This window comes from Oncorhynchus masou, chromosome 3 (genome assembly GCF_036934945.1).
Source record: "Oncorhynchus masou masou isolate Uvic2021 chromosome 3, UVic_Omas_1.1, whole genome shotgun sequence".
In the NCBI taxonomy this organism is placed as follows: Eukaryota; Metazoa; Chordata; class Actinopteri; order Salmoniformes; family Salmonidae; genus Oncorhynchus; species Oncorhynchus masou.
In genome coordinates this window covers 23,565,584-23,589,820 of record NC_088214.1, presented here as the reverse complement: position 1 = coordinate 23,589,820, position 24,237 = coordinate 23,565,584, and the positions used below count along the sequence as shown (strand labels likewise).

General features: G+C 43.5%; 1 protein-coding gene across 1 annotated transcript in view; it reads right to left on the bottom strand.

Moving 5' to 3' along the window:
* LOC135513041 (cadherin-2-like) overlaps positions 1–24,237 on the bottom strand; it is a 109,544-nt gene that overhangs the window by 26,998 nt on the left and 58,309 nt on the right. The window contains exons 3-12 of the mRNA XM_064935697.1: positions 13,404–13,624; positions 6,767–6,946; positions 5,699–5,854; positions 4,806–4,950; positions 4,249–4,421; positions 3,044–3,181; positions 2,427–2,612; positions 1,727–1,980; positions 1,182–1,324; positions 133–366 (exon numbers count right to left, since the gene is read on the bottom strand). Coding sequence (XP_064791769.1) covers positions 133–366; positions 1,182–1,324; positions 1,727–1,980; positions 2,427–2,612; positions 3,044–3,181; positions 4,249–4,421; positions 4,806–4,950; positions 5,699–5,854; positions 6,767–6,946; positions 13,404–13,624 — 1,830 coding nt within the window. The remainder of the gene's footprint in view (positions 1–132; positions 367–1,181; positions 1,325–1,726; positions 1,981–2,426; positions 2,613–3,043; positions 3,182–4,248; positions 4,422–4,805; positions 4,951–5,698; positions 5,855–6,766; positions 6,947–13,403; positions 13,625–24,237) is intronic.

The window sequence follows — 24,237 nt, the reverse complement described above, 5'->3', positions numbered from 1 at the left end:
CCAGAATGGCTCTTGGTGATCCAGGTCTAAATCGGTCTCTGATTACATGGGAAGAATGAAAACCAGAAGTACTGCCGACCCACAGGCCCAGGTATATTGATTAGCCCTCATTTTGTTATTGTTGTGTCTTACCACTGAGCCGTGTGATGGTCCAGTTTCTCTGTATGTCTGAGGGCCTGTTAGCCAGCTCGAATGCGAAGGGTCCGGCATTGGGGCTGAGGTCTCCGTCTAGTGCTGTGATGTTGAAGCCGTTGGGCTCAGGTTTCTCACACATCTCAGTCTCCTGGGGGTAGACGTGGGGCGCATTGTCATTTATGTCCAGCAGGAAGATCTGCAGGGTGCCTGTACCGCTCGCTGGGGGGATGCCTGGACGGGACAACACACACAGACAGACACACGCACGCACACACACGCACATTGATAAAAATATAGATTTTAATAAATCAACATAACCATAAGGGGAAATATATAAAGAAGTGATCTGCCTCATTTAAATGCATGATGTCTCACTGCACTGTGGTAATGCATAAAGTCCTTATCCTGAGCCTGGTACTTGGTGGTAAACTAGGGCATAGAGGAGCAGCAGCAGCCACCCTGCAGGGACGGAACCCCTCCAGATGGGGGGAGGGCAGAGGGTCTGGGTGTGTGATCTGAAGAGAGTGTGTCTTCCTGACGAAGGGGGAGGCCACAGGGTGAGAATACTAAAGCAGACAGACAGAGAAGAGCCTACTGTCATTGCCTTAGCCCCGGAGCCCCAGAGCCTCAGCTCCTCTATGTATTCATGGTGCTAAGAGGCTTTTTTGCCATTCAGGCCACGCTCAAAGGAGCTAGTCATCCAATCCTAACCTATTAATGCTGAGAAAACTCTATATTGGGTGAGTTTAAGCCTATTGGCCTGTGCTGTGCTCCGTGGAACAGGCTAAACCTGAACAGAGGTAAATCCAGTCAGGGAAGGAGAGAGGAGAGAGGAGAGAGGTGAACACGTCCACAGTGTGTCTGTTTAGTCTGGGCTGGCTTGGAAACAATTCCTTCAACAGGGTGGCTTTTGCTACATTGATGTCAGGGACAATGTTAACCTTGAACAAGGTAGCTGGGTTTGACATTTTTGCTTGCTAAAAACAATATTCTCCTAGGTTACTTGTGGGAAGCAGATATTAGAGCCTGATGGCTAGGCTACGTACCGCTGTCAGAGGCCAGGAAGGTGGCGCTGTACATGTTGTCCTTCACGTAGGGCGATTCACGGTCCAGGACGGCGATGGTTGTGATGTGCCCGGTGTTAGGGTCGATTCTCAGCCAGTTGGCTGGGTCTGAGAGCCTGGTGTATCTGAGAATACAAAGGACGAGTCAAAAGAGAACCATTGCGCTCTCCCACAAGCTAGATTGGTGCGTAAAACCCGCAAATTCAGACAAACAAAAAGGTGGAATGGGTCTGCACTCAAAAAGATGTAACATAAAGCTTACTTCCTGATTCTACTTTTTAAAATGATTTTCACTGCATCAGGCTTCACAGCCTTCTGCAGTGTGTACATTTACAGAGGATGAGGAAAGCTTACAGAAGATACAAGACAACCTTACATGTTAGTTTTTCTCTCATGCAGACATGTAAATGTAAGGCTAAAGGTGTTCAGTAAAAGGGAATGTATTCATTGACGTAATGCTAGTCAGTGCTTTGAGCAAACTGTATGAAAAATTCTGCATGAATACAGCTATTTAGTGTCATTACTACCTAATGGTCTGCTGCATGAATCTATCAGGGTCCTGTGCTGTGAAGGTGGTTAGTGCTGATTCTGGTTGCATCCCCTCCTCAAGTTTGATGAGTTTGGGGTTGGGTTCAAAGTTAGGGCTCTCGTTGACATCGATGACCCTGATGGAGACCGTGGCGGTGGACTGGCGAGGGGAGTGGATGCCCCGGGCGAGGGACACCTCGTTCACCGCTACCACCGTCAATACGTACGTCCTGCTGATCTCATAGTCGATTGGCTGTAGGGAGGAAACCAACAGTATATAAGTGTACTGTATGTTTCATTGAGTGTAAGAGAATGGATGGATAAAGTATTTATTCTGTTTTTCTTGATCAGTAAAATATTAGTATTATTTTTCTAATGCCATAAGACAAAGAGCCCAGGAGAAGTCAAATAGGAGCTACTGTAGCTAGTTCTACAACTGTTGACCAATTATTCTTCAATTGCTATACACACACACACACACACGCACACACACACACACAGAGAGAGTTAAATAAAACAGTTGACATGCACCTTTGCTCTCTCTGCTATGGATAACTCCTATAGCTTGCAAACATAGAAGGCATCATAAACTATTCATTTAATCTTTAAGAGCTGTCTTCGCTATTCATGGTCAGTGACCCCTAGGGGGGCCCCCATGGGGGGATGGATTGAGTCTGAGGGGGTAGCAGCCAGTCTCACCTTGACAACAGTTACCAGGCCCTCGTTAGTGGTGGGGTCGGTTGGCACGGAGAACCTGCCGGTGGGGTCGCCCCCGGTGATCTTGTAGACAGTGTTCCAGGCTGGCGTGTTGGGCTGGTCTTTGTCTGTCACCGTTAGGTTGGCCACGATGACATTCACCCGGTTCTCAGGCACCTCTCCAAAGAACTGCATGAATAAAAGATGGGGGATGGGACAGAGAGCAGTTAGAGAGCAGTTAGACATACTGCTGCGCCAGTGGAAAACACAGGCTCTGTGCTCCAGCACTACACTCCCGACATTTCAGGTAAATAAATGTCCACAGCAACTTATCATGTTATCTTCACCATCTCGGTCTGATAGAAAACAATACACTTACATTACATAGAGGGGAAGCATCTCTCACAAATACATTCAGCACCTTTCTCTGCTCTCGCTCATCTCCTCTCTTTGTCTGCCTGATGTACTTAGGACATCAGAACTTACATGTGTCAACATCTGCAAGCAAGGCTGAGTGTGTACTGTGTGTGGGTTAAGTACATATAGACAGTGTGACAGTGCTATGACTGTAACACATCGTGTGGTGCAGTACATGGATGTGAAGCTGTGTTCTTTCTCACCGTCTCTGCAGTGAACTCTGGTGGGTTGTCATTGATGTCCGTGACTTTGATGACGGCGGTAGCAGTGTTGGAAAGACCGTACATGGGGTTGCCCTCCATGTCTGTGGCCTGGATGATCAACGTGTACTGAGGCACTTTCTGCAAGAAGAATAACATGTTGGAAAATAATTAACTATGTATACGAATAACACCTAAACCCTTGTGTTGAGCCTTACGTGTAGGTTGAATCTTACATAAACCACACTAATGATCATTTTTAATTTCTCTAAATTATTAAGTTCAATTTCTCTTATCTTAACAAACTAATATCTGTCAAACCACAATGAGGAGGTTGAGGAATCCTAGTTATTCTCACAATGATCAAGTCTACATCATTTCCCTGTTGAGAGAGAAAGGATTTATAGAAGTCTGCTTGCTGTGGGAGTGCAACACTTCTACATTTACACTATGTGTAGCATCATGGTGCATGATGGGTAATCCCACTGTAATAAATTACTCCCTTCACATTAAAAGCCACTCAAGTGACTAGGTAATGAGAATTGGGCAAATTACTTTCACGGTGGCAACTGCTGTACATATAACAGCTATAACAGTGGCCCCAGGGGTGAACTTGATATAGCAGGCCAGCTAGCCAGATTGGCCTCGCCAGAATTGCACCAACTGGCTTTGTTTCCCCACCTCAACTTATATATTTATTTCGTCACTTCCATCCAGTATAAGCAAGACCATCGCCATGCAATTAAATAGGAGAGTGTTTCCATTAATAGCAACGGGGAGAAAAATAAACATTTATCTGCTCAATGATGCATGTTGCCTCCTTGTTAGAGGCAATAAGTATGAAGTGGGCGATGAGTCCATTTCTGGGCTCCGTTGGTAAAATGGTAATCAGTCATGCTTAGCGAGCTTAATTAGTTTTGAGACACAGTGAAGATTATCATCAGCAAAAACAACCCAAAACTACACTGTTCTGTTTGTTTTCAAATCTGTATCTGCAATCCACAGCTCATTTAGGTAAACAAAGGAAAGGATATCTTGACTTATGCATGTTAGTAGAGGAGTGGTGTGCAGCAAAGGAGGCGCACACATGAATTAATGTGATTAATGGCTCTGATACTGGGACTGTAACCTTAGTGCTACTGCATTGGGGGTTTAATAGGCACACATATGCGCGTGCACACGCATACACAAACTCCTGATTTGAGTACCTCTCTGTCCAGGCCGGCTGCGACGGTAATGATGCCTCCTGTCTTATTGTTGATGGTGAACATGTTGGATGTCGGGCTCTCAGGATTCTGGGATACAATCTTGTAGCGCAGCATCCCATTGGCTGTTTTGGGGTCATCTTTGTCAACAGACGTTACCGTCATGACAAAGGTCCCTGAGTGATAACAAGACAGACAAAAGATGCAAATAGGGGATTTAACAAGGGTTTTTAAAACAGTATGACCTTGTTTTATTTCAGTACTGCATTTAATTTACCTACAGTCATTAAACTACTTCCCTTTTATGAGAATACATTGACTAACATGGAGCACAGACAAAACATAGCCCCCAAAAAACTTTGGCTTTGTCTGAAATGTTGACAAAGCACTTCCACAAGAGAATACATTCTATTGGCAGAGATCTTATCCATATCGAACAGCAGCAAAATTAACAAAATGATTACCCCCTGTGATTAATCAATGCTGTTTTATCTACTGATAGCTTAGTGGCCCCGAAGGCCAGAGGATAGGAAGGCTGGGAGGTTGGTCTAGGCCACTACCTGGTTTAGAGCCCTCAGGGATCGTGCCGTTCCATATCTGATGGATGAACTCTGGCCGGTTGTCGTTCATGTCAATCACATTGATTACAATGTCGATGGGGCTCTCTACTTGGTTACCATTCAGATCCACAGCATGGGCTCTCAGCTGTAGGGAGACACCAGAGAGATATCAGCACTCAGCTGACTGACTGTGGTGGACACATGCATACACATGCATGCAAGAACCAAACAATAAACATTCAGCAAAAACACTTAAATTTGCCTGAGCAGAACTTTGGCATTGCAATGGCTCTCTGACTTCAGCTATTTCCAATTATAGAAAAAAAATAAACCCAGAAATGTGCCTTTCAATAATGTAAATGCTTGTTTGTTCACAGTGCAGCGCTTCCAGCGGTGCCTGCTCCATTATACCTTCATTACAAACCTGCAATTTATTGTTTTTTTCTGTCTGCCCACTGTCTAATATAAGTCTCACCCTGACTACCAAGGGACCTTGAGCATATGCCAGTCAACCTCCTGGAGTATACAGACAATGTATTAGCCAAAGAGGACACATACCTCTGGATAAAGAATGCTTAATGCTTGGTACACTGTTTAGAAACATTTTACTGTAACTGTTCAGCATGTCTGCTGTTTCTCCTGTTCACTGAACTGCACAAGGCCAAGCTTCTCTCTCTATCACCTAAAGTGAATGCACATCACTTTGGGTGGTGCTGAACCAAAGAAAGCTTGGGATGAATAGGACCCACATACACTATTGCTCCACCTTCCCGTTATTTGGCTAGAAAATAACAATGTTTTGATCCAAAGTGGATCTTGACTTTGTCAGCATGCGTGGTCCAAATCATCTCCTCTCTCTCACGTAGATCCATGTGTGTGTGTATGAGACTTACATGGAAGTTGGAAATGTGTTCTCTATCCAGGGGTTTCATGACGGACAGCTCTCCAGAGATGGGGTGGATGATGAAGATGCCAGTGGGCGGCTGGTCAGCTCCTGGTCCAGTCACACTATACCTCAGGGAGCGGTTCTTGTCATTGTCCGACCGGATCTGTTTCAGAACCCAAAAGTACGTTGGTCAATGATCAATAATCAATTGTGGGTATATAAACTGTTCGGTGTTGGTGTGTCGCCCCGCGCTAGAGTCCCGTTGGTGAGTGGTACAGACAGATCTTCCTCCCTTGCGTGTCTGTATGTGTCTAAACTATATGTGAGTGTGATATATTTGAGCCTCTGTGTCTTCCCTGGCCTGTCTATCTCTACCCATAAGCCTTGGGTGTGTCTGGATGGTGCCTGGTGCCTCTCCCTTGTGTCATCCATTAAACTCAGCCCCCTAATGCTTCTGGATTAAATATAATACACACAGACAGTATATACTGGACTTAGCACTATGTCAGGAACCAGTAAGCTTATGTTGAGAAAGGATATACTTCTTAACTGACATGAGAAGGATCGCCAGTCCTCCATCATTCATATCCACCCACCTCTTGCCCCATGAGCACATGATAAAGTGAGGATAATATCTCAACAGGAAACCTGAGGGAAACAAGCCACTGGAGGGCTCTTTGTCCTTTTCACTCTCATCTCTAAAGCTAAATAATAGCAGGGACATTCATAGTGATGGCTTGCCTGACTGGGAGAGGGAAATCAGATACTTTAGCACAAGCACTTGACCTTTCAGGACGTGGACTCAATATGGTGGTGGATTGAGTGATAATGCTGGTAGAACAGAAATGACCGGTCCAAAATCTGCTGCTGCTCCATAGAACCATGAAGCTCTGAACAAGGGTACCGTCTCCTTTCAGGTTGTGGATAACCGGTGTGTGCGTGCGTGCGTGTGTGTGTGTGTGTGTGTGTGTGTGTGTGTGTGTGTGTGTGTGTGTGTGTGTGTGTGTGTGTGTGTGTGTGTGTGTGTGTGTGTGTGTGTGTGTGTGTGCCTGTGCCTATGTGTGTGGCATCTTACCCGGACCAGGTCCTGGGGGAACTCTCCTCTGGAGTTCTCTGGGACGTTGATTGGGGGGATTACCCAGTCCCTTTTCATGCGTTTGAGCTGGCCCACAGAGCTGCTGTCTGTCTGCCGCGATGGGAACCAGATCTCCTGGAGACCCTGGGACAGAGCTGGGGGAGCTGGGATATCTTGGACCTGGAGGAGAGAAATAACATCTGTTTACCAACTTGACACATGTAAAAACCAATGGCTTTAGGTAGACCTTTTATACAGTAGCCAGAAGACAAATTATCTTTACCTACCAATGAAGTTATGGAAATATTTCAAGATAATGCAAATTCTTGACAGCCTAAAACAGGTTTTGGTAATATCATTTTGCATGCTTTGTTAATATCAAACGTGCTTTGCAAGAATAATGATTTCCTTAATAATCCTGTTTACATGGACACATCTGAAATCAGGCTACCTGATAGGTGATAGGAGTGATATATGCAGAGAATCAAAATAAACTTGGGCATAATAAGAGGGAGGCTCGCTCGGCTAGTGCTAGAACATGCACCGATCAAATACACAGCTTGAATTCAGATTAAGGTGTTTACATTTCCTAATTCTTCCAAAGATTGCTCAGAAAACCAGGTGTTTTAATCGGCGTATGCTGACTTCGATTATGACCTTAGGCTGATTAAGATGTTTACATGACTAAAGCTATACTCGACCTACTGCCATAATCAGTTTAATATCGAATTATTAGTGTGCATGTAAACATACTCATTGAACTACTGTATACCAGCTAGAGGACCCAACATAGGAGGGGGAGGCTTTTTGATGTGGTCATATTATATTTTAGGATCCATTTCGTTTTTGAGAATTCAGTGAAGGCTAGCATTGCCTTCATACATGTGATGATGTTTTTGAACAGGCTCTCTTTCCAGGCTCTCTTCTCCATGGCTGGGAATGAGAGTAGTGTTTGAGATTCTTTGTCGAGGAGAGTACTGTAGCCCCTCAGTTAGCTTTAAATCACAGACCTCCTCTCATGTCCTGATAAAAGCATGCACGCACACACAGGCACACACACACAAACAGGCACACACACACACACACACACACACACACACACACACACACACACACACACACACACACACACACACACACACACACACACACAGGCTTCTAAAATGGATGTGCCATCCTCCCTTGGCTGTAATGAAAGTGATTTGAAACAAAACAGGATGGTACAGACTTCTAAATGGATGTGCCATCCTCCCTTTCCACAGAGCTGTAATAAAAGTGATTTGAAACAAAACAATGGATGGTAAACCTGCAAGCCAGACAGTCATCCTGTAGAACAGATGGAACAGTCCATCCTTGAACAGTCATCCTGTAGAACAGTCATCCTGTAGGACAGTCATCCTGTAGAACAGTCATCCTGTAGAACAGTCATCCTGTAGAACAGTCATCCTTTAGGACAGTCATCCTGTAGAACAGTCATCCTGTAGAACAGTCATCCTGTAGAACAATCCTTTAGAATGCCCGATAGAAAATGTAAACAGTCATCCTGAACAGCTGGAAACATCCTAGGTAGAACAGTCATCCTGTAGAACAGTCATCCTGTAGAACAGTCATCCTGTAGAACAGTCATCCTGTAGAACAGTCATCCTGTAGAACAGTCACGCTTCAGAAAGTCCCTTCTTAACTCTCTCGTCCATCTGTAATTACTGATCGTCAATTTGTTACACAATATCCAAAGCAGTAAAACTAACCTAAAGCCACAGTCTGTGCAAACAGCCAAATTAATTACAGTTTTGCCACGTTACAACACGAGCCCCATCCCACGCAGCCTCACCATGCACGCAGCCCCTCCCTGACCATCTGCGGAGATGTCGGAGCGCCTCCACTAATCATGTTTGAAATCCGATTATGCTGCTTTCACACATTTGAAATGCAGAGAGGCAAGCGGACAGATAGCGGGGAACATGCATCAGAAATATCTATTACCCTATTAAACCGAAGGAGAGAGTGAGAGCGGTAATTATTTCTGACCTGGCGGCTGGAATGATGAATGGTGTGGAGGGTTTGCTTAGCAGTCCCAGCCCCAGCACAGTCACATCTATCTATCTCTGGAGAGTACTGGAGGTCTCTCTGCCCCCTACATCCTCTGACTGCTAGACTACACTTCAGTATCCCTGAGAGCTTGGGAGTGTTTGTGTACTGCGTGTGAGAGAGATTGTTTCTGTTCTCTGTGTGTGTGTGTGTGTGTGTGTGTGTGTGTGTGTGTGTGTGTGTGTGTGTGTGTGTGTGTGTGTGTGTGTGTGTGTGTGTGTGTGTGTGTGTGTGTGTGTGTGTGTGTGTGTGTGTGTGTGTGTGTGCGTGTGTGCGTGCGCGTGTGGCTATAGACAAGTACAAAATCGCCCTCTCTAAAGCCTAGGGTAGGTCTTGGTTTTCAGCCCGACTCTTGTGGTGATGTTTATACTGATGGTCGTGGTGGTTGGGAAGGTCACCCTAGGCGATTTTGTACTTGTCTGTAGCCACACACACAGATATGTGACCATGCTGGGGCTGAGACTGCTAAGCCAATCATTACTTTTTCATTGATTAAAACATTCCCCTAGGGCCGATGCGTTCGCAGTGTTTGCTAATATAGCATATAACCGCTGATGTGATTATGGATCACATGATGATAATTCATGAAAATCATTTTATTGGAGAGAGAACCACATAACCACACCAGTGTTTCCCCTATATTAATTTAACAATGGCGGGCCGCTGCTGCTAAATTGTGACCAGCTCTTCCGAAGAAACATGATGTATTTGGTAAAACATCTTCAGGGTCAACTTAAACAACTAAAACCAGATATAAAGTATGAAAAGATTATAATGGATATATACCGTAGTTATTTGGGTATACTGTAGATATTTCACTGGACAGTTACATTAAAACTGTTCATTTTCGCTCAGCCTCATGGCAAATGTGTAGAATTGCAGGAAATTAGCTTTAAAAACATTCTGTCTCAGCAGAGGAAGGCATCAAATTATTTTGTCATAGACCACGTCATCGGCCACGTCCACTACCAACCCCCCTCCAACCCCTCCCATCCCCCTTTACTAACTTTGCCACCTCTGCTAAATAATATCTTAGGGGAAACCCTGACACGTGGCCCAATAAACTGGTGAGATTGACTTCTATATTCTATTATAGATTTGATTACTACCTATGTAGCCCTGAGACTACTGCGCAGCTCCAATGGACTGCCGCGCAGAATAAATAATGTATCAACCCACAATGGGAAGCACTAGATTAACTTCTTGATGCACCCATCCCGTTAGCGGGATCATTTTCGTCAACATCCTCTGAATTGCAGAGCGCCAAATTCAAATTTAAAATTACTAAAAATATTTAATTTTCATGAAATCACAAGTGCAATATAGCAAAACACAGTTTAGCTTGTTGTTAATCCACCTGGCGTCAGATTTCAAATAAGCTTTTCGGCGAAAGCATACCAAGTGTTTATGTAAGGACATCTCTCTCAGCAGACAATACATTACAAACAGCTAGCAGCCAAGTAGATTGGTCACGAAAGTCAGAAAAGCAAGAAAATGAATCACTTACCTTTCATGATCTTCGGAAGTTTGCACTCACGAGACTCCCAGTTACACAATAAATGTTCCTTTTGTCCCATAAAGTTTATTTTTATATCCAAAATACCTCCATTTGGTTGGCGCGTTATGTTCAGAAATCCACAGGCTCGAGCGGTCACGATGGGGCATACGAAAATTCCAAATAGTATCCGTAAAGTTCGTAGAAACATGTCAAACGTTTTTTGTAATCATACCTCAAAGGGTGTTTTTACAATATATAATTGATAATATTTCAACCGGACTGTAGCTACTTCAATAGGAGAGAGAGAGAAAATGTCTGCTCCATTCTGTTGGCGCTTGCAAAAGGCAGCCATCCAATGACGTGTTGTCACTTTCTCACTAATTTTTCTAAATAAAAGCCTGAAACTATGTCTTAAGACTGTTCACACCATGTGGAAGCCATAGGAAAATTAATCTAGTTGATATCCATTTAAATGGAGCAAAGGCAGGCAATGGAACAGAGAGCTTTCAGGAAAAACAGCACTTCCGGGTTGGATTTTCTCCTGCAATATCAGTTATGTTATACTCACAGACAATATTTTGACAGTTTTGAAAACTTTAGAGTGTTTTCTATCCTAATCGGACAATTATATGCATATTCTAGATTCTTGGCCTGAGAAATAGGCAGTTTCATTTGGGTACGCTTTTCATCCAAGCATCAAAATGCTGCCCAACACTCAACAGGTTAAACTTCACTAAACTTTTTAGAGTGTTCCCTGTTAGTTAACACAATCAACGTTTCACTTTACTGTGGCAATGGTGATCGAATCAACTCAATATTAGCCACTTTCAATGCAACATACCGAAACAAAACAAACTATGCAAGAGATTTTGTTGTAGGCAGAATGCATTGGAGTAGGATTCTATTGCATTGACACGCACCACACAGCTCTTACTCTACAGAGACCGTGCGGCATAACCAATCAGAGCTGCAGGAGGCCTATATGCAAATAGATCATATATGGATCTGTGCCATTTACTTTGACCTGGACAGTGTTCACAGCAGAAGAAGCATTTGTTTTGAGATCAAAGCAAGAGCTGCATGTAGCCACATGTGCACATTTTTTCATATCCTTTGGTAGTTAGTGAGTCATTACCCCAGTTATAGATCATTTGTAGTCATCAATAGGGGAGGGATTGCTTTCCACAAAACGTGTACATTTCTAGACATCTTTCAAAAGCAAGTCAGATAAAAAGCTTGTGTATGTCTTAAAGGGGCAATGTTGCATTTTGAGACAAGCTTAAATAAGCTAAATAGCCAATAGGCAGAGGGTAGCATAATTTGTCTGATTCTCTGTAATAATGGTATGGGAATAATAATGCATTTTATTTTGTGTTTTCTTGCATTCAACATCACCACCATTTTCAGCCACCTCTTTGTCAATTGTTTTTGATGATAGGACACTCTGGTATGCCTAGATTATGATTAAATAGCTACAGTAGCCTACATGGCAACTGTTAAAACTGTAACTTAAAGCGGGTACAGCCTCAGTGTTCACAGTAAACACCCGCTGGAAGTTGCACAGAATTTTCACAATGTTCGAGTTTGCGCTCAGCAGACCTGCAATTTGCTCAGTGATGAGAAAAATTAGAGGGAACATTGATTACTACCATAATCATCCAGGCCAAATTAACAACTGTCCATACAATCACATAGAAAACAACACAAACATCTAGGGTCAATCAGAGTCTTCTAAAATGGACATGATTACCCATGATGGTCTCACTATTTCTATTTAAAAGCTACTGTGGCCAAGCCCCTTGTTTATCTGGCCTGGACAAGTGTACATTTCTCTTTAAATGAGCGACACGTGTGACTAATGGTGTCATTAAAACCACATACATGCAGGAGTCACTGTGGTAAATGAGCATCAGCACCCTAACAATGCTGTTTCCAAAACTCTCACTAAATCATCCCCTGTATAAGTTTAATTTGAAACCACAAAATGCTGCTGCTGCTGCTGTTGGCCCACTGCACTCACACCAATTTGACATAACTGTAAAAATGTGCGTTTAATCTGGAGGCTTATAAAAGAATGCACTCGCCTTTCATGTGATGTTTCAGAGAGGTGCTTTTGAAATGGGCTGCTTGTGCAGCTAATTTGTTCTGTATATGACTGGAGGAAAATACTATGTTTTTTCAGATGGTGTCTTTGTTGAACAAAGAGGCTCATTGTGCTGTACTTAAGAGGCATTCATTAACAATAAGAGTCCACAATGTATGAAGATCAGACCTAAAAATTGGAGAGAGAGCGAGACAGAGAGCGAGACAGAGAGCGAGACAGAGAGTTTAAATGTGAGTCTGTGCACAATTAACACCATTCCAGCTAGTGAGAGAGAAAGACTTTCACAGGTTAGGACCATTGAACTGAACAGAAACACATAATCCAGGACTGAGAATGAGGCTAGAAATACAAACACGGCCGTTTGAGCCTTGTTTCTCCTCATATCCCTGTTCTCTCCTCAATTACACACTTGATTACATAACCACATCACACGGCCTCCCTCATCTACAGAACATTGACTGAATGGCAGGATCTTTGAAGCCGAGAGACAGATGCTCCCTGTTCTCTGAATCACCACTAGGGGTGCACTGCAAAGCACTCCCCTCTGGTTGGATGACAAAGATACAGCCATAAACATTGCCGCTGCCGCCACAAGGAAGCTGATTGAAATCATTCTTTATGAGGAGCTATTCTGCATCTGTTGTGTGTGGCGCCGCTAGTCACTGACCGCCTTGAGTATATGATTGTGCTCCCCTTCAAATTGACACATTACGTTTTAATTAGCGAGCATCCATCCCAGTCTCCCGGAACACCTGCTACAATTTAGGGAACAAATCATCTGTGAATGCTGTGAAGGCTAATAAGAGGAAGGAATTAGATGCAGGGGCGGAATTGGAACATTCCACATTCCACAATGCTACCCGAAGTCACAAATAATCAAGAAACATTAGAGAGAGAGAGGAGAGGGTGGAAAGGAGAGAGGATGTGTGCGGAGGTGTTGGAAGTACCTGTTGGCTCTGGCCTATAGGGGGCGTTAATCTCACTTGGGTCTGCCATTGCTGCTGATTGGTCTCGTCCCTGGCCACGATCACTAGGGGCACCGCCCGGAGGGTGGACACGGTGAATGGCCTGAGGGCGTAGACCACCCCGTCAGCCTCTATACGGAAGTCGGACGGGTTACTGCACTCAAACTGCACCAGTCCACCTTGGCCGCAGTTCACAAACTTCACTGTAAGAGAGAGAGGGAGAGATGAGACAGAACATGAGATTGAAGCTGAGGCAACCAGGGAGAGAGACAGAAAGACAGTGAGTAGACACTCAGACAGACAGACGGACATCCAGATAGACAGGGACCCTCCTCCCACACCACTCCCAGACTGTGTGGTATAGTCCACAAAGCCTCCAATTCCTCCTAAAACTCATACATAATGTATTTCAAGCTGTGCCCCAAAAGTATTGTTTAAAACTGGTGCGGTAGAAAGAGAGAAGGAGAAATTGAGTGAAAAAAAAATAAAAGAAAGAAAGCAAAAGGGAAATGATAAACGCCCTGAAGGGCACTTGCTGAATCAAAACGAATATATCTAAAATACCAAAACATTGTTTTTTAAACTGATGTGCCAATTAGACTGTGGCTAAATGAACTGTTGTGTCTGGGTAAATAGAAGCACCAGCTTAAATAAATAAGAGAGGAATCATTTACATAGGATCCAGACTTTTTTCTTATTGCTTTTATCTCAAGACGTTGCATGCCAGCTTCTAGCCAATAACAAACACGGATGCTTTGCCGTGGTCGGCTAGCAATCCTGACTCTCAGGGAGTGAGAAGTGTGTGATGTTTATTTCTTCAGTGTGTACACATACATATACACACAGCTGCAGTGACACACACACACGCACACGCACACGCACACACACACACAGCTCCTTGGAGCTCTAGTACACAGTCCCAGAGCACTTCAGTGGCAGTGGTCTAACATTGGTTCATGTTTCAGGTGAGTGACAGTGCATCTCAAACACCACACCTACACACACACACACTTCTACACGTTTAAACACACATAAACAAACGTCTATGCACACACACACACACACACACACACACACACACACACACACACAGAGAGAACAGAAAAAAAGATAATGCTGAAACTCCTCCAAGCTAAAGTGATCAGACGTAAAGATATATAATTTCTGTGTCGGCTGCACCAATGCCATTTTAAATTATTAAACCAGACGGCAAATTACTTAACAAAATCCTTGAAGAAGGACATCTAATCTTCCATTCTTGTATTACCTTGAGGACAGACAGAGAGCTGCGATTTCAGTGGGTCTTTACACTGGGAGCACAGCAGTGGGAGGGAGCACATCACATGTGGGCCTGTGGAGGGAGGGAGATTGAGCCCTGGCTCTGAACAAGAATGAAGGTTTAACCCCTGGCCCTATTGACGGGGTGCTGATCAGGGATGTTGGAGTGTGAAAAGCAAAATAGGAGCTACAATTCTTTGGTGCAGGCATGCAGAAATAGAATTCACCCCCTACTAATAACAACCTTACAGTGACAGAAAGAATTAACACTGTCTTGCTAGTTAAACTAAAGAGAAAGTATTTCGTGTTCACTTGCATCCGGCTCTCAAAATAATACACAACATGTAACAGATACTTTCTACAGTGGCTTGCGAAAGTATTCACCCCCCTTGGCATTTTTCATATTTTGTTGCCTTACAATCTGGAATTGAAATGGATTTTTGGGGGGTTTGTAATATTTGATTTACACAACATTCTTACCACTTTATAGATGCAAAATATATTTTTAAATTGTGAAACAAACAAGAATTAAGACAAAAAAACTGAAAACTGGAGCGTACATAACTATTCACCCCCCAAAGTCCATACTTTGTAGAGCCACCTTTTGCGGTAATTACAGCTGCAAGTCTCTTGAGGTATGACTCTATAAGCTTGGCACATCTGCCCACTGCGATTTTTGCCCATTCTTCAAGTCAAACTGCTCCAGCTCCATCAAGTTGGATGGGTTCCACTGGTGTACAGCAATCTTTAAGTCACACCACAGATTCTCAATTGGATTGAGGTCTGGGCTTTGACTAGGCCATTCCAAGACATTTAAATGTTTCCCCTTAAACCACTCGAGTGTTGCTTTAGCAGTATGCTTGGGGTCATTTTCCTGCTGGAAGGTGAACCTCCATCCCAGTTTCAAATCTCTGGAAGACTAAAACAGGTTTCCCTCAAGAATTCTCCTGCATTTAGCGGCATCCATCATTCCTTCAATTCTGACCAGTTTCCCAGTCCCTGCTGATGAAAAACATCCCGCAGCATGTTGTCACCACCATGCTTCACTGTGGGGATCGTGTTCTCGGGGTGAAGGGAGGTGTTGAATTTGTGCCAGACATAGCGTTTTCCCTGATGGCCAAAAAGCTCAATTTTAGTTTCATCTGACCAGAGTACCTTCTTCCATATGTTTGGGGAGTCTTCCACATGCCTTTTGGCAAACACCAAATGTGTTTGCTTATTTTTTCTATAAGCCATGGCTTTTATTTCTGGCTACTTCCATAAAGCCCAGCTCTATGGAGTGTACAGCTTAAAGTGGTCCTATGGACAGATTCTCCAATCTCCACTGTGGAGCTTTGTAGCTCCTTCAGGGTTATCTTTGATCTCTTTTTTGCCTCTCTGATTAATGTACTCCTTGCCTGGTCTGTGAGTTTTGGTGGGTGGCCCTCTCTTTGCAGGTTTGTTGTGGTGCCATATTCTTTCCATTTTTTAATAATGGATTTAATTTTACATTTACATTTAAGTCATTTAGCAGACGCTCTTATCCAGAGCGACTTACAAATTGGTGTAAGTCGTAAGAGCGACTTACAAATTTAATGGTGCTCCGTGGGATGTTCAAAGTTTCGGTTATTTTTTTATAACCAAACCCTGATATGTACTTCTCCACAACTTTGTCCCTGACCTGTTTGGAGAGCTCCTTCATGGTGCCGCTTGCTTGGTGGTGCCCCTTGCTTAGTGGTGTTGCAGACTCTGGGGCCTTTCAGAACAGGTGTATATACTGAGATCATTTTACAGATAATGTGACATTTAGACTGCACACAGATGGACTTTATTTAGGGGGATGAATACTTTTTCAATGCACTGTATTCTGTAACATAAAGCACAATGGCTAAACCACCACAGCAGGTGATGGAGCCATTTTCCCAACGGCAAAGTGAAATTGTGAAAATGGGCAAAGCGTAAAGAGAGGGGAAAAACATTCCGTTGATTATACTGTTGACTTTCACAGTGGACACAAAGTGATCCAGTGAAGTGCACCTTACTGAATGAACCACCATGTCCACACAAAAAGGGGTCCGAAATAGAGGCGTGTTCTATATAAAAAAAAGTATAACAGAAGAGAGTAGAGAGACACCTCGAGACAGATAGAGAGAAGAGAGAAAATAATGACGGTTCTAATCAATGAATACTCTACAAGCACTGAGCCTTGTTGGTTGAAAATAAAACACTGAACTAAAATGTATTCAGAGGGTTCTCAACAAGATGAATGAAAATACAATCCTGCTTTACTTCATCACGTTCGTAGAGAGGCAGGGAGAAACTGTTGAAAGGGCCCTGGATGCAACCCTTTACACTGTGCTACAGTTAATGCATCGCATCTGCAAAACAAAGCCATGACAGTGCACTGATCTGCTGTACCTGAGGAATTGCCATTCATCTAAATATTGATGAAAAGCACACAAATGTGTCTCAGAGAGTGGCTCGGCATTGTGGGGGAAAGAAGCAAAGTGAACACTATGAAATGAAGATATACAAGAATCAAAAAGGAGTATCTATCCTATGACTATATGCTGGAACACACAAAGTGCCTATATATTGACCATCTGCACACTGCTCAGAGCAACCTCATCAAATTCGTTTTTTTCTGTCTGTTTGAACCTGGTAAGCCAACTTCAGAGCGCGATGTGACCTTGGTTAGCTGAAGTTGTTTCCTTCCAGCCTTAAGGCAATCACCTCCACAGCACTAGTCCGTCTGATGCTCAGACACATACAGAATACAGAGAGAAGTGTCAGAACGGCTCAGCTCACAATGACAGCTTCTACTGGGTGAATGAGACTTGAGAGACAACATATCGTTGAAGGGAGAGGTGGCACAATCTACTTCACACACTCTTCTTAAATTAGGTATATTGATTGGTTGGCTAAAGTGCTTTGTGCTTTGCTTATTAACCTATAAGATCTGATTTGATTTGATCAAAGAGATGCAAGATCCAATGAACATTTTGCTCTAAATCACCCCAAAACCATGTACTGTAAACATTCTATATGAATGCACCTGGATGGAACATTTGCAGACTTGTGGAGTGAGCACACAGTTTGAGAGAGAGAGAGAGAGAGAGAGAGAGAGAGAGAGAGAGAGAGAGTGGGTGGGATTGGCCTCTTTATACTGCTTCATCTTAATTAGCATTTATGGGGCTGCTCTAGCTGCTGAGCCAAGCTCAAATATTTTTCTCTTTTCAGGTGAAGGATAAATACAAACAAGGCTGCAATGTTGTTTTTCCCTGTTAGTGAGGGTAGACAGTGTGTGTGTGTGTGTGTGTGTGTGTGTGTGTGTGTGTGTGTGTGTGTGTGTGTGTGTGTGTGTGTGTGTGTGTGTGTGTGTGTGTGTGTGTGTGTGTGTGTGTGTTCTCTCGTGGACAGACTATATAAACATAAATGGTACCGTAGATCTGTCATGATACAATGGAATGCGTGAGATAACGAGCACCATTAGGTCTTGGATTTCGGGAAGGAGATGGGACAGTTGCAAAGAGAGAAGGTAGAGCTTTTCTTTCCGATTCCGATCCTCGTTGTCTCTCTTCTCTTAACACGCATAGACCCAGAACTTAATTGAGCATCTGACCAATTACGCAAGACTTTAGTTCTGTGTTAACTGATATTAGTGTGTATGTAATACCCTGGGTTAGCCTACACTCGACTGCAGTGGTTTCCTTGTGAGTCTTTGTTGCACCGAGGGCTGTTGTTTGGCTGCTGAGCCGAGCTCCTGTTCCCTAGCTCAGTCTGAGATCTGGCCATGTGAACACCTCTGGGAGGCCCTTCAGCAACCAGGCGCCATGGCAATCGCTGTGCAAATTCCCAGCAGGCAGCACAAATTCCAATAATAATGAATGGGGATGTCCAGCGTGTGTCTATTCATTTATCATGGCCAGCTCCCCAAACCCCATCCCCCAGCCCCCAAGCTCCCATAGCCCATAGGAGACCAGAGCAGCATTTACTGTACTAACCCTGGATGTTCCAGTTTATCTACAGTATATCTAGATTTATTAGCTCCCAGAGGTATAACGAAACTGAAAGAGATCCTTGCTGCCACCACCACCACCTCGGCATATCAGACATGTCGTCATGGCCAGGGAGATAAAGGCCTTTGGTTTGGACAGAAATGCCGATGCAGCAGAGAGAGGGGTATATACTGCTGCTGCTGCTACTGCTGCTGCTGGGGGAAGAAGCGGGCCAGTCAGCAGAAAGGCCAGTCCAACTAATGCCCCACGCCGGGGCCCAAAATTACCTCCAACTCAACGAGCCCATTCACAGGCTTATAGAAACCCTCGGAGCTGACTAACAACACAAAAACCACAGCTAACCTTCCCAATGTGTCACTCTTTTGTCTGTCTCCATCACGTGCTGCTGCTTATAGAGAGGCACAAATACAGAGAGCAAATAGAGAGAGAACAGAGAGAGAGAGAACAGAGAGAGAAAGAAAGAGAGAGGGATGCAATTTGGTTAATTTGCAGCGTTCTCGAAGAACGTCACAGGGAACAGTCATTTAAAAGAAAAATCTCAGTCAGATGCAGCATATCTCACAGTGGGAACACATAAAGAGGCTGTCCGTGGTAGCCTAACGTCGAGAGAGTACATCAAATGTTCCAGCCTATACCTTTTTATTCCTGTCTGCAAATCCAAATCCAGTAAGCTAGTAAAAAGCTCAAGGTCCCTGTAATGAGCTGTAAATGTGACAAGGCTGAAGCACCACGTCATGTGGTTCGTTCTGATATTTCCATCATTCATCTCCAGCTGGTGATGTCACTGACAGGTGTGAAATACTCAGCATAGGTGTTTCATCAATCACCTAACAGAAATGCAGACCCCGGCCAATGCTCCAGAGGCAATTCCATCGGGCAAATGCCTGGACGCCACTAACTAAATGCATTATTCACGAACACAGTTCACCAAATCTAGTTCATGCTCCATCGCTGGCCCTAGCTGACTGCATTGGGGATGAGAAAATGCAATACAGAAAATAGGATCAAAATGAGCTGTGCTCGGTAGAACGTACATGCAAGAGGACATTGATTACGAGTCGCTGACTATGGTCGCTAAACTGTAGCTGATCCACGTCGCACCTCAGTGTCTTAATTCAAGTTAAAGTGCTAAGAAAGTCACTCTGCCATTGGAAAATATAACAGGGGCTAAATTAATGAATGGCAATTCATGTGACACAAAATGTCATGTGAAATTATGACTGTATACGATATACACCGAACGTACAAAACATTAGGAACACCTTCCTAATATTGTCTGGATGTCCTTTGGGTCGTGGATAATTCTTGATAAAAATGGGAAATTGTTGAGAATGAAAAACCCAGCAGCGTTGCAGTTCTTGACACACTTAAACTGTTGCGCCTGGCACCTGCTACCATAACTCGTTCAAACGCACTTAAATCTTTTGTCTTGCCCATTCACCCTCTGAATGGCACACATACACAATCCATGTCTCAATTGTCTCAAGGCTTAAAAATCCTTCTTTATCCTGTACCCTCACCTTTATCTACACGGATTGAAGTGGATTCAACAAGTGACATCAATAAGGGATCATATCTTTCACCTGGATTCAGCTGGTCAGTCTATATCATGGAAAGTGTATTCCCTGATTGCACCTCGTCTTTTCTACTATGGCGTAACCCCCTTCACAATATTTAATCCTATAATTAGCCAATTATTATATACAATCAAACGGAACACCATACTAATGCTTTTAAAGTATCATAGCTGGATACTACCCATAATTATGCATGTCTGTGTACTTCATTCACATGTAGGTGGTGTTTAAGCATTTACTATGAATACATTTTCTACAGCCTCAAGGGTAATTAGCAAACAACTTCCATTTTAGCTGGTAAGCCTCCTTAGTTTTTTTCTCAAACTCTTTCTACCATTTTAAGAATATAAAAACCTATTTATTGTGAGGGAGATGAGGCTTGAGCAGCAATAACTCTGTGTTCAGTAAAATGAAACTCTTGAGAGAAAGTAAACAGTTTACAGTTGATGTCTGGATGGTAGGATGATGAGGTTGGGCTTTGCCAGACTTCAGCCTTGCTTGAAGGGATTTTACTAATGCAGAGCACTTCAAACACCATGGAGACGCATGTGTTTAAGACTGACTAAAATATGTACAGGATTCACATGAAAGAAACATGGGTAATGTCGACTTTCTCCAATAATGTCTTTCTGCAAAATAAACATGTGAAGAGGGAAAAGGTTATGAAGTCACATGGGCTACGCTATAGGCTGCAGCCTTACATTCTTATGGTGACCAACACCCACGACAATTACGTGTTATTGCAGAAGACATAGTCCCCTCCTGAAGCAGAGGCTTCAATTAAAGGATGAAAACACACTATCAAATTGCATTGATACCACCTTTCTTTATTATGCTCACCCATACTGGCACAAACACAAACAAAGAAACACAACCAGCACAAGCAGCATCATCATGGCAGCGAGCAGCAATATCCTATGCAGGTCACTTTTAATCTCAGATCGACTGACCCATGGGCTCTCTGGATATGCTAAACAGACCCCCCTTCCCCCGTCCTGTCCCGAGGGAATAAAACTAGCCTTCTTCCATAAATGAGATTCTCTCCTGTTCTCCTTTCTCTTTACACTTAACATTTCTCTCACATCAGCATATGACCATTTGCTCTCTTGGGGGCTAGCGGACCTGTCTGACAGTCGTTGTATTGGGAGGACAATAACAAGGTAAGATGATCGACTGCCTGCCAGTGCCCAACATCCACCTCCATTTACTTCACCGAGAGGGAGATGCAACTAGCTTCTCTGTATCCGACCCATTAAGGTACAAAGGCCCTGTGCTGTTCTGGCTAACCTGCAGAAATTAGTCTTAGCTAGCTATATCTCCTTGGTTATCTCCTAGGTTACAGTATCGTCACCATAATATGAAGGGGTTGTATTGTCATTGTGAAGACTGAAGCGAATCAAAGGGTTGTTGGCTGTTGTGTTCTAACTGCTGTTTTCTACAGCTAGCATGTCAAAATTAGCCTTAGTCTTCTCCTTGTTAGGCTACATCATCATATGAGAACCTCTTATTATGAAGGCTAAAGAGCTTTCGAAGAGCTTTTAGTCACGGAATGAAATGCTGCATGTTAGCTGATGCTCGACGAGGAAAGTTCTGACTGGTCTAAACGGGTCACTTTGAAAGACTCACGGAGATACCACATATTTAGGAATCCATCAGTCTTTGTTGGGTAAATTTGATTATTCTAGTGTGTGTTTTCTGGTGCCACATCGTCTCGCGCCTAGCGTCTCGCTGGATTACTGTGTCATTGGAGCCAACAGCTGATAACGGCTAAGCTACATCCTTCTATACTAATCAGCAACATAGCTACTGGGATTTGGGTTCTGCGAGTGGAGCGATCAGAACGGCCGCTTGATACAGCGGCTCAGGATCGTATTAAACTAACCACATTATTAACAGGATGTCAAGTAGCTCCCTGCAGCTCTTTATGAAGACATTAGCATGGCTAGCTAGTAGCTAACTCAATGCTAATACATACGGGTTAATGGAGAATATCAGATAAATACGACAATATTACACTTGTTTTAACTGCTAGGGAGCTAACACTTCTTACCACTGTCTTTCATTGTGCTTAGAAGTGTCCTGAGGTTCTTCTGACCACTTGAAATGGTCAGATCACGCATTGAAGGAATAATACCCACTTCTTTGAAGATCACCAGTAGCATACCATAACCGCTAGCATGTTTCACATCTCCTTCGCTCTCTCTGAGATCAAAGCGAGATAATAAAAACCTATTTCTTTGAACAATTAAAATTGTAGTTTTATCTGTAAACAATTCTGGGGCTAACAGAAGGGCCAGTGTGTGTGTGTCCATATAAAACCACTGGAACCTCTCCTCCCGTTGGAATCTATCTGACTGTAGCTGCTTGGGCCAGCACTGCCCAGAACCCTTCGGACAACATTAAATCAATGTTATTAGAAATAAAACTGTTTAACTTTGTGTCTTTAACAGCCGTTCTTTAGCACCCCCTCCCATAAAGGTCATCCAGTTTTAATTGCTCTCTACCCTTGTTCAATTTTTAACTGCTGAACATTGCTCACTTTGTCCAATCCGCAGGCTAACGCCTTCCATGAGAGAGGGATGGAGGGAGTGAGGGAAGGAAGAGGAGGGCAAGGAAAAGCAATCTATGTGTGGATAGATCCCAGAGGCGCGGATCCGAAGATGCCTTTTCAAAATCAGATTCTGAATAATAAGCCACTGTCCGTATTCACATTCATTGGACCTTACTGCAGCAGCTCGTATAACCAAGGTTATTTCCCAGTGACCGTATAGTGAAGGGAAACACATTTGTCCAACGTTACACAGCTTTCTGTATCCCTTTCAGCTGGGCTACAGTCCTGTTAAAGCGCCATTACTTCTGAGGCACTGAGAATTTGACACAGGTCAGCCCTGGAATGGAAGGCTGGGAAGAATTCAGGAAATACTGTGCCATCAATGGAAAAAAAACTATATACAATATAAATACAATTTTGCTAAAGCTAATGAATGTGAAATGAACTTTAGATTCACTGTCAACATAAAATGATGTTATTATTTCACTCACAAAACATACTGAAACAAACAGACACCCACACAAACAAAAATAGAGCCAACAGTCTCACTCTCACATATAGACACACAGCACCACTGACATCCAATTTTCTAAAACATGGAAGGAAGTGAAAAGCTTTTACCCTTAACTCTGCACTGAAATAACTGAAATCACCTTTTGAAAACCACTCTGGTACAATATAAGGGCCATTACTGAGTCCACTCAGATGGAGTAACACGGTAAAAAAAATAAACTATAAACATGGTAAAAGCAGTTCAAACAGGCCCTATACCTGTATAAGACCTTACTTTAATATACCAGTACTCTAACTGCACTCAGAACACGGGGCTCTCATATAAAACCTTGAAAGAAGAAGGCCAGCTATCAACCTTGCCATCATCAGCTGATCAGTTAATACCCTGGTGAGAAAGGCATGGTCCAGGGCTCGAAATGGAGCCAGGCAGAGAGGGGAACATATTTCTGTTGGCTGCATTACTGGATCACGAGGGGGCTGGCCACTAAAGTGCCTGAGTGCAACCTGTAATGGGGCATTAGCCGGGGCTTTTGATCTGAAACCCAGGACTTCAAAGCTATTCATGTTATCCCCCTGATCATATGTCAGAATGCCTCTGTCACAAAAAAATGCTGTGGCTGAGAGAAAACAATGACTGCTGAGGTCTCCAATGTGGGCATGTTTTAATTGGGGCTCATACGTTTTCTTAATCATCACTCCAGTCAATCAAAAAGGGGGCTGTCGCCAGGTTGTTTCTCTCAGCAGGGTATGGCTGGGAGTTGTAGTTTCCAACAGGCCAATATTCTTCATAGTTTCGCGCAGAACACGTGGTAATTAACTACAATGACCATAATCCATTGCGTGCCTACTTGTGCAGTCAGTAGTTATTTTACACGTGCTATGGAAAAGAGACAGAAGAA